The 19,169-nt window shown below is 38.6% G+C and overlaps 1 protein-coding gene across 1 annotated transcript in view; it reads right to left on the bottom strand.

Annotated features, from left to right (window-relative positions):
• Window positions 1-6,113: 6,113 nt before the first annotated feature.
• Window positions 6,114-19,169, bottom strand: part of pof1b (POF1B actin binding protein) — an 84,019-nt gene continuing 70,963 nt past the window's right edge. The window contains exons 12-16 of the mRNA XM_043704525.1: window positions 18,543-18,665; window positions 11,864-11,986; window positions 9,430-9,500; window positions 7,847-7,955; window positions 6,114-7,648 (exon numbers count right to left, since the gene is read on the bottom strand). Coding sequence (XP_043560460.1) covers window positions 7,853-7,955; window positions 9,430-9,500; window positions 11,864-11,986; window positions 18,543-18,665 — 420 coding nt within the window. The 3' untranslated portion in view covers window positions 6,114-7,648; window positions 7,847-7,852. The remainder of the gene's footprint in view (window positions 7,649-7,846; window positions 7,956-9,429; window positions 9,501-11,863; window positions 11,987-18,542; window positions 18,666-19,169) is intronic.

Raw genomic sequence — 19,169 nt, 5'->3', positions numbered from 1 at the left:
GTTCTTTACCCAGAGCGTGGTGGGGGCATGGAATGCGCTGCCTGTGGGAGTGGCAGAGTCAGAATTATTGGTGATCTTTAAGCGGCAATTGGATAGGTACATGGATCGGTGCTTAAGGTAGGACAAATGTTTGGCACAACATCGTGGGCCAAAGGGCCTATTCTGTGCTGTATTGTTCTATGTTCTATGTTCTAGGTGGGTGTGACTGTAGATGTGGTAGAATGGGGAACGGGGTGGGGGGTAGTGTTTGAGCAATTGTCCAACAGTAACAGGTATCATGCAAGCTGTGTGGATGAGAGCATGGACTGCAGGGGGGGGGATCAAGCAAATTAAGCATAGCATCATGATACAGAGAGATTCAGGTGGGGTTATTAGGAGAGGAAATAGGAACATAGTAATGATAGGGGTAAATGTAATCAGGGAAATAGATACTGTTCTCTGGAACTGTGAGCATGAGTTCTGAAGGTTGTATTGCCTGCCAGGATTATGGTCATTTCCTCAAGGCTGAAGAGGAACTTGGATGGGGAGTAGAGGGATCTAGTTGTGAGTCATTCTTATTAGAACCAATGACATGCCAGGACAGGAAAGGAGATTTTGCTGATAGAATATTAACAGTTAGGGACTCAGATTAAAAAAGTTCATTGGTAATAATCTGAGGTTTAGAGTATATAACATCAAGAAGTGGTATGGGAAGAACAGGGCACTGGTAGAGTAGCTTTGTTAGTATGAGATGGAAAAAGTACAACAGCAAGAATGTATCATCATCTAACTTTGAAATTGTACTCCTAAATAGAAAGTCCAGGACTTTCTCTGCAACAAGGACTTTGTTCTTAATACAAATCCTTGGGTAGCTCCTATAGATAACTCCTACCACGAGGAAAACCATCCACTCATCACCATTCTCTGTGACCTACTTCTTAGTCAGTTGCTTATGCAAGTTAAGACAGTTCCTTGAATCACAGCAGGCCAGGCAGCATCTGAGGAGCAGGAGAATTGACATTTCAGGAATTCCTCATGAAGAGCTTAACGCCTGAAACGTCGATTCTCCTGCACCTCAGATCCTACCTGACCTGCTGTGCTTCTTCAGCACCACATTCTCGACTCTGATCTCCAGCATCTGCAGTCCTCACTTTCTCCTAGTTCCTTTAATCACCCATGCTTCAATTTTAGTTGCTTATGTGGTATTTCAACAAATGTCCTTGAATCCATATGTACATTTATCGCACTATTTTCATCATTCCTCTTTCTTCTCTCAAAATTTAGTTGTTAGTTAGATTTGATTTGCTTTTAAGAAGCTTTTACTGGAAGTCCCTTAATAACCAATGCTTCTCTGGGTGTGACAAAATTAACTTGTTCTTCACAATGATCTCTTGAAATTATACCACCTCTAATGTTAGATTATCTGGTCAAGTTACCAAGTTTATCGCTCTCCACCTTTTTTGAATAGATGTGTAAGAGTTTTGGATCTCCTGCCCTCTGGCTCCATTCCCAAACACAAAATAACATTGAAAGATTGTGTCAGAATTTATGTTTTCTTGACTTAACTTCTCCCAGCAACCATCTGGAATAGGTAACTGTTAGCTTTGAATTATGCCACCTTATTTAGTACTTCCTTTCATTTTTTTTCCGATTCAATATCTCATTCCTCCTTCCCCAGCTACATTAACTTCAGTTTCTCTTTTGTGAAGACAAATGCAAGGTACTCAGTTAGTACCTCAGTCATACCCTCTGGCTCTATAAAAGGTTTTCTTTTTACCTCTGGTCATTCTTTTTAACTATCAGTTTACTTTTTATGGTTCATAAAATATTTGGTTTCCCCTTTTGTTAACAGCTAATCTTTTCTCATTGACTTTGTTGATCCTTTCTCAGTTAGCCCACTGAACACATTACTTTGAACTAAACATTTGTCATAAACCCTTTTTTCTTTTGTTATCCAGGGGGCTGCAGTATTAGATCACCTTTCTTCTTAATGGGAATTTTCTTGGCTTGTCCCTGAATTATCTCCAACTTTGAAGCCTGTTGCTCACTTACTGTTTTCCTAGCCCTAGATTTATTTCCTGTTCATCGGTGCTCCATATAACTTTTTTGAATGTTTTTCCAGTTTATCTCCATCTCTGAAAAATTGTGGGTCTTAATACCAACTATGACCAAAACGTTTAGGTTGTAAATGCGTAAATAATTGTTCTTTCTCAGGACAGCATCAGAAATAAAAAGCTTCTATCATTCAGAATTTAAAAAAAAAACAATTCAGAGGTAGATCTTGGTGAACCATACAATATTCCATTCTTGTTTGTGCTGCATTTTTTGAATTGAAATATAATATTTCTATTAATACGTATCATTCTCCTCAATTTCCTATCAATAAGAATAAGAGTACAATTTCTTACTTGGTCATAGACGTCATTCTCTTGTAATTAAAATAATACAAGCTCAGAGCTTTTTATATGTCAAAATGATCATTTAGAGACACACCCATAGCATGAGTAGGACTATTAAGTTTTGCATTCCCACACTGCAAGCTCATGTAACAGTATTAAAATAAAATTTTTGGATTATCACAAAGTGATCATTACCATTAAATAATCTTATTTATTTTTCTCTTGTAACAAGTTTGATTTTATTATGTGCTGTGTAAGTATTTTCAAGGGGAAACTATAATAATTAAAGGTTGGTAATTTTATACTGGGTGTGTTGCTGGGTGATTGTAACACTAGATTTTACATTCATGATACACGAAGAGTGAAAAACAAATTACCTGGAGGTCATAAGATGTCATAGTTTGTTTATAAAGTAACACTTGGAAAACCAGTAGTGCATGTTTTCTGAGGATTTTTGTAAAATATCTACATTGGGTGGAGTATGTGAAATATTTTTCATAATGAATATATTCAAATCCTAAGGCAGGTTAATTTAATTTAGCTGAACTTTATGTTTACAATTGAGCAAGATTATGATGGTAGAAGAAATAATGTAATTTTATTCTGGATAACACAATTATAATAAAAAGCACAAAGTACACATTAAGCAATGGGTGTAAGCTTTCGTGTGTGGTATAGATACACGTGGATAGCTCTGAAATTATTTCTCATGCAACATCATATCTCACAGCTTTACAAATATTATGCATGGGATATATCTCAGCTCTAAGAAATCCACAATGCTAGGATGAGCAAATTGAAATGCTGCTTTCAATTTGACGTATTATAATAACAAACGGTTTGTTAAGCAAAATTACAAGTTTTGTTATATTTTAGAACACTTTCCTCTGAATTCCTTACTCCAGGTAAGACCTCAATGTGATTATGAATGCATTGAAGCAGCACCTAGGTTTGTTTGATAGCCTGGTGGACTGGCTTTCCGAAGATGCCTTGCTCTATTTAGATTTGAAGCACCAATTCCACTGGGTGGCCAAATGAGATGAAAAGATACAATCTTTGGAGGAAACTCTCTCTTCCGTATTTGTTTCTTTTAATCTTGAAATGTTGTTTCAAAGCATTGTTATAAGTATTAGAATCATAGAATCCCTACAGTGCAGATAGAGGCCATAATCCTGGGAGAGGAAAAAAAATGAGGAACAGGGTATTCGATCAGAATTGTTCCAGTGGAGAATGACCCTAATCAATGAGAAAGGTATCTGTGAAATATCAGTGATTTTAAGTCAGAAGAAAACAAAGGTTATAACTATAAATTATAATCACATTGAGGTCTTGTCTGGGGTAAGGTATGCAGAAGAAAGTGTTCTAAAGTATAACAAAACTTGTAATAGAGTGTTTGTTTGACTATTCTGACTCCCTTCTTTTCTCAACTGTACCAGTCTCAGATTGATCTCTTTCCTCACTATCTCCCTGGTCCCGCCCCTCAACTTTCCAAGTTTAAATCCTCCCGAGCAGCTCTAGCAAATCTCCCTGCCAGTAGAAGCTGTTTCCATTCATCAATTGATCAATAATGAGAGGGCATAGATTTAAAGTAGGAGAAAGTAAGCACTGCATATGCTGGAGATCAGAGTCAAAAAGTGTGGCACTGGAAAAGCACAGCACGTCAGGCAGCATCCGAGGAGCAGGAGAGTTGACGTTTCAGGCATAAACCCTTCATCAGGAATATTGCCCGAAACATCGACTCTCCTGCTCCTCGGCTGCTGCCTGACCTGCTGTAAATCTATGCTGACATAGATTTAAAGTGACTTGCAATAAAGTAAATGTGATGAGAGAAGCTATTTTAATACAGTGGGTGGTTCAGATCTGGGATGTACTCTTTAGAATTTGGTGGAAGCGGGTTAACATTTAAGAGGGATAATTATTTAAAGAGAGATAACATGCAGAGTTATGGGAAGAAAGTGGGGGAATGACTTTAAGTCATAATGCTTAGACAGCTGGTGTAGATATGATGGGCCACTTGGCTGCCTTCTGCACTGTAACAATTTTGCGAGATGAATGCATTTGAGACACCTAATTCACAGCAACACAAGGCAGATGTGTCAATGGTTCCCTATCTTTACCACTATCATTGTAAAACTTTGTAGTCAACCTTATTGTTAGCCTAAGACATCAACTAAGAAAGATTCTCAGATAATTTAAAAAAAAAGCTTGTTCACTTTTACTAACAATAGACTGGGTACTAGAATGGAGTAGAAATGCAATGATCATAATGAATGGTGGTGCTGGTTCGAAGGGCAGAATGGCCTACTCCTGTACCTATTGTCTATTGACCTCAACCTGTAGCTGTCAATCGTGTATGACTGTCAAATTTTATTTCATTCTACTCTTACAAATGTCCTAATAGTCCACCAAAACCAGCTGTTACTGTTAAACCTTAAAGAAAAAAAAAATCCCTTTGAAGGGTCATCATAAGTCTCTTTCAGGAGGTCTGATTGACATAGGATGAAGTAAGTAAAGAAGAAACAAACAACAACAAAAAAAAAGTGGTTGGAGCTGACAAGTCCCAGCTCAGGAGCCCTTCTCTGTCGCCATCTTGATGACCTTTTTAAAGGTTTCCAAATCCTCCTGACTTGGCAAAAACAAATCCATTAAGCTCCCTCACTCCATAGATTCTACCACGTTCAACATTTTTGTTTTTACATTAATATTTAATTCTCTACCACGTCTTCACCAGGAATTCCCACTTTTGAAGAAGTTATGCTCTTCCTTCTGAAATTTACATTTGCTTCTTTTACTTTTGTTCATCTTTATTGCTTTCAACCTTCTTTCTTGTGTTAGATCAGATATCCAGCAGACCTCCAGCCAAGTCTCTTTCTTCAGCAACTGGCTCCAGCCTTGAGCGAATCACATGGATTTCAGTTGAACCTCCATCCTTCATGTTTCAGATCACCCACAATTACAGGTATTTAATTTGGGACTAAGGTGAGATTTTCTTTTGCTCAAATGATGTCAGAATAATCTACCCGCGAGTGTTGTGGATTGTGGACACTCCATACGTGAAGTATTTAAGAATAAGAAATCTTTATGAATTGAGGGATTTGGGGGGAGGTGAGAAAGTGTAAGTGACGTAGGCTTGTAAGGGTCATGCACAAGAGATGGGAGCAGGACGAGACTGTTTGTCCAGGCAATTTACTGTGCTTTGGAGCATTGCATTTGTCCATCCTAAGATTCACATACATGCTCTTAGCCATCCCTTCACCAACACCATCCTCATTGGTCTCATTTACACTTCAAAAAAAAATTATTTTCTTTGTCAAGAAACTTGAGCATCAACATCTTCTAAAATGTCATATTGGACTCAAAGCATTAATTCCACTTCTCTGTCTACAGATGCTGCCAGACTTACTGAGTTTCTCTAACATCTTCAGTTTGTATTTCAGTTTTCCAATATGCACAGTATGTTGCTTTTATTTACATAGATAAGAATAGATAAAATATAGCAATGTGCTGCAGCAGTCAGCCTAGGTTAATTTTGCAGTAGAGCAACTATTCAGATGTGATACTGAAAACAACAAAGGCTGGAGATGATAGCAGGTCAGACAGCATCCATGGAGAGACAGCAAGCAAACATTTTGAGTCTAGATAACTTTTCATCAAAGGTGCGAACATCATATGATATCCACACTCAAATTAAAACTAAAACGTTACAGAAGAAATAATGAATGAGTCAAAAGGCAGTTTTTGTATCTAACATTTTCTTTATTTATGGGATTCCACAAATACATTTAACTTCCTACTGTAGTTTTTGTTACCTGGTCGGGCAATTCAGAAAAGCCTTCAAACGCACATAGAAACTCACTCATTTGTATCAATTCAAAACAGCATTTTACTTCTCAATTAATAAATTGTACAGCATTCTAAGAGGGAATACTGAGTTATATTTATAGAGTTTGCTAATGGACCTCTGTTGTATATTGCTCAGATATTCAGTCTGAATGTCCTCTTGGAGTTGGAACTCATACATGTTTCATCCCCCATTAATAGTAAAGTAACAGTCTAATATTTCAAAGTTATGTTTTGCACTCAAAGTAAATCTATAATTAAGAGTAGACTGCATGCAGAAAATAACTTCAGCAATGTAAGAATAAAAAAGTCCACTGTACACTTCATGAACCTAAGAATAAAACTGAACATAAAATTTCAATCATATCGGTTTCACTGTTTACAAATAAACAACCAAGGCGATTTGACAAATTACTGGTCTGTTAATCTGAAACCATCCTGGTTTTTGAATATTAAGATATATGATTTTTCAAAGAGCATTGTTCAGTCCATGACTGGCAAAAAATTGATTGCTTAAATATAAATAGAATTTAATCTTCTGAATACCTTTTCTTTGGGTCACCAATAAATTCTATACAGTTTTTAAAATCTAATTCTAAGATCACTAGACTCAGTCACATACAACAATCCTCATAATGAGAATTCTTAATCAAAACTGCCATAATTCTCAACTATTTTGAATAGTCATCACATTTTCAAAACAGAAACTCATCCATTTTTATAAAGTACTTGATCAATCATTGCCAATACTTCTGTCCTCTGGCAAACTTTTACATAATTGTTCTGAATTCCACTAAAAAGGATTAATCACAAATTGTAAAACAAAACTGCTCTGTGCATACTACTTCCAAATCTAAATTTTTGACTTAGTCATATTTTGGTTGAAAGCACCTCCCATACACTTAAAAGTAACTGACAAAAATTGCTACAATTCAGAAACTGAAGCAGCTTTTTAATCTAACTTTTTTAAATGGAAAAAGGGCATGTGCGTATGCCTTGCGCACAGGAGAATGGAGGTCACATTCTTTATTATGATGTTTATTGCTCAATTATGATTGCATGTGGTAGCAGCTCAATTTTGGATAACAGTGTTCTAATTCATACCCTACTGTACTGTTTCTTATTACAGTTTACTTAAGTTTTACACCATACACCAAATTCATAGTAGAGTTAAATATGAAATCTTACTTGCGTGCGAGCTAGAAAGTTACACCCTCACACCCAAAACTTCGAATAGTTTTAAGAGCAGTAAAAGTAGGCGGTTAACTAACAGACCCTTAAAAATACAATCAGCATTATTCAATGATTTAAAAAACTTTTAATCACAAGAGAGACCATCATAGAATAGCAATGTTGAGTAATTTCTGTATCAAAATGGTAAACACTGCTGTGAAGTATTTAATATGTCTTCAATTCCATGAAATGAATTCCTGTTGTGAAAACAAAAACAAAGTCTGGTGAATGTCAATACTGTAGAACCTTTTATACTGTATTCCAAATATAAATAAATATTTGTATTTAAGCATTTAAGTTTATATGTTTATACATTTTATTCTTTCGAAGAAAGAAGCAACATACTGACGGTGTGTGGGTTTATGAGACAATTGAAGAGAATATATTTAACTTACCTAGTTTTACAGTTTCCGACCCTTTTCAATGAAAACAGTCTGCAATTCTCTACCAGGTGAAGTAAGTTTAGAATCCTTCAAAAGGCCAAGTATTGGATAGTCAAGATACCTATATTGGGGAAATAAAGGTAAGAATTATTCTTCACAAACCTGACTGCGTATTACATCTCGCATGAAACAAACCACTGGAAAAGTTGTAAAATGTATATTTTCAGTTTTAAATTTCTTGCAAACCTTGTTGGATTTTGTTTTTATTTAAGATCGATAATGGCAACTATAACTTTGCATTTTTAAAAAAATTTGACTGTTAGAAATATGTAGCCAGATTATTGTAGACATAAAGTACAATATGATGAGGCACCAAATTATCCTAAAACAACAGAGCTACTCCATACAAGATTTTGATCTCAGAGTAAGATTTGAACAAAGTTAAGACAACAGAACATGATTATGTACTTGTTCAAAGCCATGGCTACCATTTCTGTTACAGACGTTTTGTATTCTCATTGTGTGCTTGTACTCCCATAGTTTATTTGCTCTTCAAATTTATTGAGATGAATGACAGGAAATAATGTAAAAAGAAATGTGTTTGCATAGCATCAGTCATGCATAGTCCACCCAGTTTTCACTGTCATATTCAAGAGGGTATTGGATGATTATTTGGATAAAAGTAACATGCGAGGGGGGGGGGGGTGGAAAAGAGAGAAAAAGACAGGAAATTGGCACTAGCTAATTATGCTAATTTGACATGTTTGTGCAGATATGAGTATTGTCCAGTAATCCTTCTGGAGTATTGAAGGAATACTCCAGAATACTACTTGAGTATTTTGGAAGTCATCCAGAAAAGTGGAAATGTATTCATCAGAGCTGGCTTGGGTCTTGTAGATTGTGGATAGGTTTTGGGGAGCCAAGAGGTGAGTTGTTTGTCACACAATTTCGGTCTCTTGTTATCACTGTATTTAAAGCTGGACCAGTTCAGTTGCTGGTTAATGGTAGTTTCAGGATATTAATAATGATGTCAATGGGAATCAGTGTAGCAATGCTAGTGAATGCTTTGAGGGTTCTACGCTTTAGGGAGTTCTTCAGAGCAACCTCCAATTTCCTGGGCAGCTGCCTCAGTTTCTATGGCAACTCCCATCTATACTGGAACAACAACTGCATGGTCATGAGAAAATCCAAGCCAATCTGACCACAACTCAGCATCCATACTACTGATGGACAGGGAGTTGGAATGCTTAGGCAATCATGTCCATCAGGATTAGCAGACACTGAAATTGTGTGTGTGTAAGCAACGATGGTGGGTTCATTGCACATCAGCAAAACAGCCCCATTTATACAATATCTCATGGGTTTTCATTTGACATCTTTTGCATTAATTTCATTGTTGTGACAATGTCTTTTTTTTTAAATGCTCAACGATCATATTCATGTCATCCACGGGGACCAAATTAATATAAATTTATATATTCAAATCTATTCTGTCAAAACCATTTGAACTGATTTCCTGTCTGCAATCTATTTGTGTGTCAGTGACATACCAGTAATACTTGTACTTTCTAAATAATGTTAATCAAATGGATTACCGCTTCGTTATGATTGTGTGTGTCACATTCTTGTCTGGCTCACGTGATAGAGATTTCAGTCTCATGATTTCCTGATAAAGAGATTAAAAGAGTTAAAAGCTTTCCAATTTGGTCTGAGATTTCATAAGCATGATTACTTATAGTCAAGTTCTCTTACAATGTGCTCTCGATGTTCAAAAATTCAGGAAGTCCCAAATGAGTCTTGTTGGCAGCTACCTATTAATAAGATCCCCTTCTAAAGAAATGCTCTTCAGGAGTTCCTGGCATTTGTTTCCATTCCAAATTGAGAGTCTCACATCTTAATTTTGTTTCAAACAAGCAACCCATGCCAAGCAACCCTTAACCTGGATAACATTTCGATTTGGGCTGAAAAAGTAGTAATAATATTTGCACTTCTATACTAACTGAGTAATTACCATTGCTAATGCGAGAAGTCCAGACATCTTCCATAACCAACATGTTACTGACATCAACATCTTGTGCGTCAGCTTAACTGAACTATCTACATCCCCACCACAGCAGCAAGAAGGCTAAAGGCTTGGCACTGCTTTTAAAAAGGAAGTTTGTGTATTTTTAAAAAAGACTGTATCTGGCATGGGAGTATTTCCAATGATTATTGATTTAGAACAGCCACTATTGATTAAAATTCCTTGTGCAATTTTTGCCAGACCAATTCCTTATTTAATCTGATTCTGGCTAATTAAATAAACTTTGAAAATTTCTGACACTAATCCTTTTATCTATTTTGTATAATGTTTCTTTTTATAAATTCTATTACCATTTAATCCTTTTCCATTCTTAGCTGCTGAATGCTGTCTGAAATTACACCTTCAGCCTGTAGTTGGTGCTAATTCATAAATTAGCATGGTCCTGTTATACCAAGGTATCAGACATAGCCCAGAACAAGTTGTTGTCTAAAAGGTTGGCAGTCCTTGCATTTTCTACTACTGCATTCAGCTTCTGTACAATGAAGCATGCAAGAGTTTGTGTTACCAGGCCCCTACGAATCATAAATTCCCCAATGTTAACAGGTTGTTAACTAAGATTATGCATCAAATGACATCAGAAATTCTTTCAGCCCTCTACCACAGAGCCTCATACCTAGCAATTCTATCATTATTCTCTTTATAACAAATCTTTTATTTGATCTTAGTACCAAATCTGGATCTCAAATCAGTAGTTCCTTTTCAAGTGGAGGTTGTAACAAGTAAGTTTTAAATATCTGTCTATTTATTAAAATACTGTTGATACTATCAATTCGAGCTATTGTCTTTAATACTCACTATCTTAACAGCATACGGATGCTCGGGTGGAAAGGAATTTTGGACCTAGACATCTCCATGTGGCCAAGTGAGGGAGGATTGCAGTGACCTGCGTGCAGCTCAGGGCATTACCAAGTGTGAATGAACCAAAAATTTACAAAATTGGACAGGCAAAGGCTCAAATAAAATTTTGATTTATATATAGGGCAGCATGGTGGCACAGTGGTTAGCACTGTTGCCTCACAGCGCTAGAGACCTGGGTTCAATTGCAGTCTCAGGTGACTGTCTGTGTGGAGTTTGCACATTCTACCCGTGTCTGCGTGGGTTTCCTCCAGGTGCTCCGGTTTTCTCCCACAGTACAAAAATATTCAGGTTAGGTGAATTGGCCATGCTAAAATTGCCCGTAGTGTTAGGTCCAGGGGTAAATGTAGGGTCTGGGTGGGTTGCTCTTCGGAGGGTCGATGCGGACTTGTTGGGCCGAAGGGCCTGTTTCCACACTAAGTAATCTAATCTAATCTAATCATTAAAAAAAACATGTTCAGGACAGAACTTTTCCTGAGATTCTCCTTAACTCCTGTCAGGACCCCATTCCAGAGAAGGGCATGAACAGTTGGTTACATCATTTTGGCAGACTTGCTCCTAACCTTTCACCAAAATCATGAGTAAAGTCAAGAAAACACAAATTAAAATGTCTCTTTGGAAGTTGGTGAGGAAATCCAGTACTGGAGTGCTTAAGTCTCCTATGAAGCAGGAACAAAACAGGGTAAATCACAACAGATATACTTGCACTAGCACTGAATGTTTTGTAATCCAATCCAGGTACAGAAAGAGAGATCCAATCCAGTGGTTCCAAATAAACTGTTCCTCACTACAGTGGCAATGGCACAAAGTATTGGTGGCAATTGGATAGAATATCGGCAAGATGATGCCTGTATATTTGACAGTACTTCGTTGGCAGTCTATTGTCAAGCAATCTATGCTCAACTGGTAAGTCTAACTTGTGACTGTGCTCTGGAACTATGTGGGGGAACCACAGAGACACCCACTCCCACACTGCACCCAATAGAACAATACTGCGCTGATCAGTCAACAGCTGACTCTGTACTGAATTCATTCTTCATTCAGCTTGACACTGCCATTGAAATCAAACAGAAGCCACGTGATTTACTCACCTCACTCTTTTGTCTAATAATGGTATCCTTCTCACTTAATCTGTTATTGTATTCGGCCAATTTATTTTTCAAGGTGTTATCTTGTCCTGAGGATATTTCATGTTTCATACTGCTGATTTGTGACTAAAAGAAACAAATAATTTATACTTTTTAAAACAACAGTCCAATTCACAGCTCATAGCCAAACGACTTGCTCCCACACTGAACAGACTGGTTTAGACAAATAATTGTCGACTAGCTTTCACACTGAAATATCTTGTGATGCTTTTCTGAGGTCTAATTAAAACAGTAGCTGTCTCACTGAAGAAATAGTGTTAGCTGGGGTGACTTAGTTTTGGTTAAATAAGTGGATCTGAAAGGAGGGCAGAGTTGCATATGTTTTGCTGGTTTATTCTAAGGTATAGATCCAGGTTGTGGAAGATGATAGTGGAATGCAGATAAGGGTGACACACAAGTATCCAAATGCAAAGGAATTCAGAGTTTTATTTTTGGTTGGGGGGGGGGGGGGGAGCCCGAGACGGAGAGGAAGAAGGTGCTGATGGGGGTTGGAGGACAGGTTTGAAAACATAGGTAAAGCAGAAGCCATTACTGAATTGAAATGTGTAACAAGAAATTTTAATTTAAGGCATTTTAGGACAAAGAGCAGTGATAACAGGTGGTTAGATCTTGGTGTTTTGTGTGGGAGTTTGCAAGGACAGAGGGGTCTAATGTGGGATTTTTGGGGATGGGATTAATATTGATGGCTCTGAACTAAAGGATGTGATACTTGAGAAAAAGAAGATATATCAGAAAGCATGGTAGCCAGTAGGATAGGCTAGATTTTAGTTTGCAAAAAATGAATATTAAACGTATGTTTTCTAAAACCAAATAAAAATCATTACAATCGGAATAAGTCAGGCTGGGGAGAAAAGCACTTCATTTGCAAATTCAGTAGAGGACAAAACTTCAAACCGGTCCAGAGCAAATCAGGCTAGAAGATGAGTTTCATTGAGACAATCAACAGGATTTCATGGAGTGCCATCGTCCTTGACCCAACAGGCAAGAATAGTTTACAGGGTGAAGGAACCCACCCAAGTGCCTGGTAAGTGCTCCACAGGAATTTAGAGTCAGCAACATTAACATTGAGTTGAGGGGTGATTTCCATCTCTCCAGAAATAGGAACTTCCACTTCAAAGGGCTGCTGGCCAGTCAGAAGTGACAACTCTCCAGTACTAGTAGCACCAGTGAGAGGGGCAGCACCTGTAGTGATGACCTTAAGGAGACCAGCATTGCTGGATTTTGAATGGCATGTAAATCTCGCTGGAAGTGGATGATGCAGGTTGGGGCTGAGATACAAAGGCCATAATGGGAGGGTAACCTGAGACAGCTGGGTCCTCCAATGGCCCTAAAGTGTCTGTAAAGGTGGGCCGCCTCTCCACACCCATCAACAATGTCACAGGAAATTCTGATTGGTTGGACTCTTGGTATGGGCTTCTTCTGCCATTGGTTAAATTATAAGGAAGGCAGGGTGAAGCTTTTTAATGGACATTAATCTGTTAACCAGTAGGTGGGACAATGCTTCCTGCATTGCTGGTGAAAATAAATGCTGCAGGTGCAGAATGGACATGCAGGAAGGTAGCAGTAAGGATAAATGAAGGTACACCATGTTCTTAGGTAGCAATATTAAACAAATATATAGGTTTTTTTTCAGAAGCTTGTAAGTTCTGTCACTAAATCAGAAATATATCGAGCAAAATTAACAGATCAGATATGGGAGTATGGATGACCGTGCACAGGAGAGATGAATGGTGTGTACAGAATTTGCTCACTCATTGAAAATCAATATAATTTATATTCATCACATGCAATTACTTTTAAAATGAATCCGCTAAAAGTTGAATCAGTCCAGGCTTGCCCTGGCAGCTACAGTGAACAGCATGCAAAATGGGACAGAATCCTAACATAAGCAAAAAGAGCTATTCAAAATTAGTCATAGAAACAGGAATAAACCACTTAGCCATTGAGGCCAATTTGCCATTGACTGGCTTATCTGTATCCTAATTCCATTTGCTTACATTATTTTCACAACCTTTTATGCCCTTGTCTAGAAGATGTCTACCTAAGTCTTTTAATTGAGCTAGCATTTTACTACTTTTTGAGGGACCTAAAGATCTAAACTTCTCCCATCCTTTTCTTGGAGAGGTGTTCCTAATCTCTTTGCTGCAGGGCCTAGTTCTTGATTTTTATGTTGAGGGCTTTAGGTTTTGTTACCATAATGCATCTTGCTCCAGGTTCTACTCTGCATATTGAAGAGATGACTATTCTTCCTGCTGCTAGTTTGTGGCCTATAATTGTTTCCCCTCATCTTTGAAGGCTTGTTGCAAAATCTCTTATTTACATTTTTGTTTGCATTTATTTATTTAGATTTACACCATACAGCACCTGGCAATGGCTATCAGTGACCAGCTTTAAAGCTGGCCTGGTCTGGGACCACACAGAATGAATAAATCTGGAGAATAGCTACAGCACCAGTAGTTCTTTGTGCAGATCTGTAATGTGGAGTTAGAAGAGATAGGTGAGGTGCTAAATGAATACTGTGTGTCGGTATTCACCAAAGACGATGAATTGGTGGAGGATGATCTCGGGGAAGGGAGTGTCAGATTTCTATGTCAAGTTGCTATTAAAAAGGAAGAGGTGTTGTGTGTCATAAAAAGTATTAACTTAGATAAGTCCCTGAGTCCTGATGAGAGCTTTCCCAGAATATTGAAGGAGGCAAGGGAACAAATTGCTGGAGCATTAAAAGACATCTTTGTATTCTTTGGCTACAAGTGAGATCCCAGAGGATTGGAGAATAGTCAATATTGTCCTATGTTTAAGATGGGTAGCAGGCATAATCCAGGAAATTACCAGCCTGTGAGCCTCATGTTGGTGGCAGGGAACTTATTCGAAAAGATTATCAGGGACAAGATCTATATGCATTTGGAAGCAAATGGACTTATTCGCAATAGACAGCATGGTTTTGTGTGGGTGGGGTGAGGTTGTGCCTCACTAACTTGATTGCATTTTATTGAGGAGGTGACAAAGTCTTGACAAGGTCCCTCATAGCAGACTGGTACAAAAGGTGGAGTCACATGGTTTTAGGGGTGAGCTGGCAAGATGCGTACAGAACTGGCTTAGTCACAGGACACACATGTAGCAGTGGAAGGATGCTTTTCGGAATGGAGGACTGTGACTAGTAGTGTTCCACAGGGATCATTGAGGAGAAAGTGAGGTCTGCAGATGCTGGAGATCAGAGCTGGAAATGTGTTGCTGGAAAAGCACAGCAGGTCAGGCAGCATCCAGGGAACAGGAGAATCGACGTTTCGGGCATAAGCCCTTCTTCAGGAATGTAGGCAGGTGCTGAGGAAGGAGATGTGGCTGTGGTAGCGAGTCTGTTTGAGAATGTGGAGCTTATGAGAAGAAGGGCTTATGCCCGAAACGTCGATTCTCCTGTTCCCTGGATGCTGCCTGACTTGCTGCGCTTTTCCAGCAACACATTTCCAGCTTCCACAGGGATCAGTTCTGGGATCTCTGCTGTTCATGGTCGACATAAATGATTTGGATGAAAATGATGCTGGTCTAATTCATTTGCGGATGATACAAAGATTGGTGCAGTTGCGGATGGTGAGGAGGATTGTCAGAGGATACAGCAGGATATAGGTGGGCAGAAAAATGGCTTGTGGATTTTAATCCAGACAAATATGAGGTGATACATTTTGGAAGGTGAAGCACAGTTGGAAATTATACTTTGAATAGCAGAACCATTCGAAGTATTGATATGCAGAGAGATCTGGTGTGCAGGTCCACAGGTCACTGAAGGCAGCAGCACAGGTAGATAAGGTAGTTAGAAAAGGCTTATGGCATGCTTGCCTTCAGTGGAAGGGGCATTGAGTATAAGGGTAAGCAAGTTATGCTGTAGCTCTATAGGACTTTAGTTAGGCCTCACTTGGATTATTGTGTACAGTTCTGGTCACCACATTACCCGAAGGATGTGGATGCTTTGGAGAGGGTATGGAGAAAGGTTTACCAGGATGTTGCCTGGTATGGGGAATTTCAGCTATGAAGAAAGGTTGGATAGACTGGATTTGTTTTCACTGGAAAGCAGGAGCTTGAGGGACGCCCTGATAGGAGTTTGTAAGATTGTGAATGCAAGGGTAGAGTGGAAAAATTTAGGCTTTTTCCCCAGGGTCAACAACTGGGGGACATATGTTCAAGGGGTGGGAGTGGGGGTCTAATTGTGAGGCACGTTCTTCATATAAAAGGTGGTGAGTCGAAAAGGTGGTGCTGGAAAAGCACAGTAGGTCAGGGAGCATCCAAGGAGCAGGAGAATCAATGTTCTGGGCATAAGCCCTTCATCAGGACTTCACTGTAGGGATTCCTGATGAAGGGTTTATGCTCGAAACATTTCCTGCTCCTTGGATGCTGCCTGACCTGCTGTGGCTTTCCAGCACCACATTCTGGACTCTTATCTCCAGCATCTGCAGTCCTCACTTTCTCCCAAAGGGTGGTGAGTGCCTAGAATGCTCTGTTACAGGTGGTGGTGGAAGCAGACAACAGCAGCATTCAAGAAACACTTAAATGAATACATGTAAAGGAAGGGATACGGACCCTATAAGTGAAGACAGTTTTAGTATAGAACGGCAAAATGTGTTGCCATGGGCTTGGAGGGCCGAAGAGCCTGTTTCTGTGCTGTATCATTCTTTAATCTTTCAATTTGAGTACAGGGCAGTATGGTGGTTCAGTGGTTAGCACTGCTGCCTTATAGTGCTAGGGACCCAGATTTGATTCCAGCCTTGGGTAACCATCTGTGTTGAGTTTGCACATTCTCCCTCTGTCTGTGTGGATTTCCTCTCAGGGTCAAAGATGTGCAGGCTAGGTAAATTGGCCATGCAAAAATGTTCATAGTGTTCAGGGATGTGGAGGTTAGATTAGGTGCACTCGTCAAGGGAAAATGTAAAGTAATAGGGTTGGGGAATGGGTCTGGGTGGGTTACTCTTCAGAGAATCAGTGTGGACTTGTTGGGCCTAATGGTCCATTTAGACACTGTTGGGATTCCATGATATTATCTACTTCCTACATGCTACTAACTAACTAATCAATCAATCACCTAACCAAGCCAGTAATGGGCTTTAATATTAGACTAAATGGAATTTTATTAAATGCCTCTGTAAATCCATGTAAACTACAGCCATACATTTTTGGCAATTAATTCCATTACTTATGCAAAAAAATCAATTAGGCTCGTTAGGCATGACCTCTTTACAAATTCATGTTGGCTGTTTCTAACCAGCCCATTGTTCTCTAAGCACTCACTTGCTCCACCATTGATGATTGATCCAATAATTACTTCATGACAGATGGTAGGCTGCCAGGTCTACAACTTTCTGGTTCTCATATTCGCCTTTTTTGAGTAATAGTTTTGCATTACTAATTTTCAACCTAAGTTGGGGCAGGGGGTGGATTTTCTGAGACCAAAAATCTCAAAAATCTTTGGAGGATTATGGCTACTGTATCTGCAATTGTTTTTTCATCAATTCTTTTATAAGCCATGTGTCGAAGCTATCTGGTCCCAGGGGTTTGTTAAACTTCAATGTCATTAATACTGTTTTCTTACGTAAGATCAGTGTCTACGGATGGAGTAGTTTACATGGATTTACAAAGGCATTTGATGAAGTTCCACATAGTTTAAAATTAAAGCCATTTACAAGCCTGGTTAAAGTTAGTAGCATGCTGAAAGTAGGGGTAATGGATAGATGCACTCAAGTTAAAACACTATGATGTCTTGCAGAGGTCTGAAAGGGATAACCAGTAGTGTCTCACAGAGGTATTTGATTTATTATTCATTTCTGTGCAGAGTCAATTATAGTATCTTTCTCCCATACTCAGAAGACCAGCTGAAAGTGCTGGATTTTATGCAGCCCATTATATGAAAGCAAACATAGTGCCTGGTCACTTGATTGTGGCAAAGATCAGTCTCTTGGCAGTGGCAAAATCTGCCCTAAGTCATAGGGTTGAAGGGGCTTATGTGAGATACCTGATCACAAGTGATTGGCTGTCAATTAGCCTCAGTGTATAAAAAGAAATCAATTTCTTCTGGCCTCCACCATGAACTAATCAAGGTTCCCCAACTACACTAGGTGGGTGAGACCTCAGATGGCCCAACAGAACCCTCGCCACTCACTATACAAGTCTGCTATTTGTGTAACTTTGTTTGCCATCTTACCAGCATCTGTTTTTACCGTTTACTACTTATTCTGTTAAATCTTTTCATGCCCATGTTAACAAACTGGTCAGTGTGAGTGAGTGAGCGAGTGAGCGAGCAAGCCAGTGCATTCTATAACTGAAAAATAAAACAATGTCATTCTGTCCAGCTGTGTGCAGAAATACACTACCTGAAATGGTGTTGAGATAGATTCAAAAGTATCTTTTAAAATGGAATGAGCATATACTTAAAAAGAAGAAAAATACAGGGTTATAGCGAAAGAGCAGGGGAATGAGACTAAATAGACAACTCTTTCAAATAGTCTGAACAAGCAGGATGGATTAAATGGCCACCTCTTGTGCTGTATCATTCAATGAATTGATGCAATTTCCAGTTGAGGCTCAAAAAGAAATGGTGATCATATTAAGAGCAGTGACTGCAAGAAAATGAATTGCATACCCTCAAATAATCGATTTCCTTGTCCTTTTCTTCACGCAGTTTGTTGACCATTTCATAGTAATTATTAGATATTTCTGTGCTAAATATTGAAGTGGATGATTTACTTGTTGGGCTCTTGGACAGCTGTAAGTATCAAAACATAGTCCACATTAAGCAAGACTTTCACTAAATTTGGCATATAACAATCTTCAATGAGGTTCAACTCCTCTGCAATTCACCGTTTGAATTAAACCAAACCAGTCTGTGTTCCTTATTATTATTCCTTGAGCATGCTCCATCAATTGCTTAAAGTAGTATACTGCCACAGGAAGTATATGGAACTTTATTTCAGTTGCTTATACACAAACTGAAAACATCTTCCCAACTTGCTTATCCATTTCAGAGCATTATACAAATATTGGCAGACTACATTTCAATTTTTCATGTTAGGTTTATTGTCACTTGTCAGTTTTGACAATGAATTTTTTATATTTCCCCTTCAGTCTGAGCAAAAGCTGCGAGTAGGTGCAATGCATTGAGAGTTTGTCCAATTTTGCAATTAAGCAATTTCGGCTTCTCTGTTTTGTCATCTATCTGTAACTGTTGATAACCCTTCAAATTTCTCCTGAACTGCGATTATCCAGTCCC

This window comes from Chiloscyllium plagiosum, chromosome 15, assembly GCF_004010195.1.
Source record: "Chiloscyllium plagiosum isolate BGI_BamShark_2017 chromosome 15, ASM401019v2, whole genome shotgun sequence".
Classification (NCBI taxonomy): domain Eukaryota; kingdom Metazoa; phylum Chordata; class Chondrichthyes; order Orectolobiformes; family Hemiscylliidae; genus Chiloscyllium; species Chiloscyllium plagiosum.
Note: the sequence above shows the minus strand (reverse complement) of the source record. Positions and strands in the feature narration are given on the sequence as shown.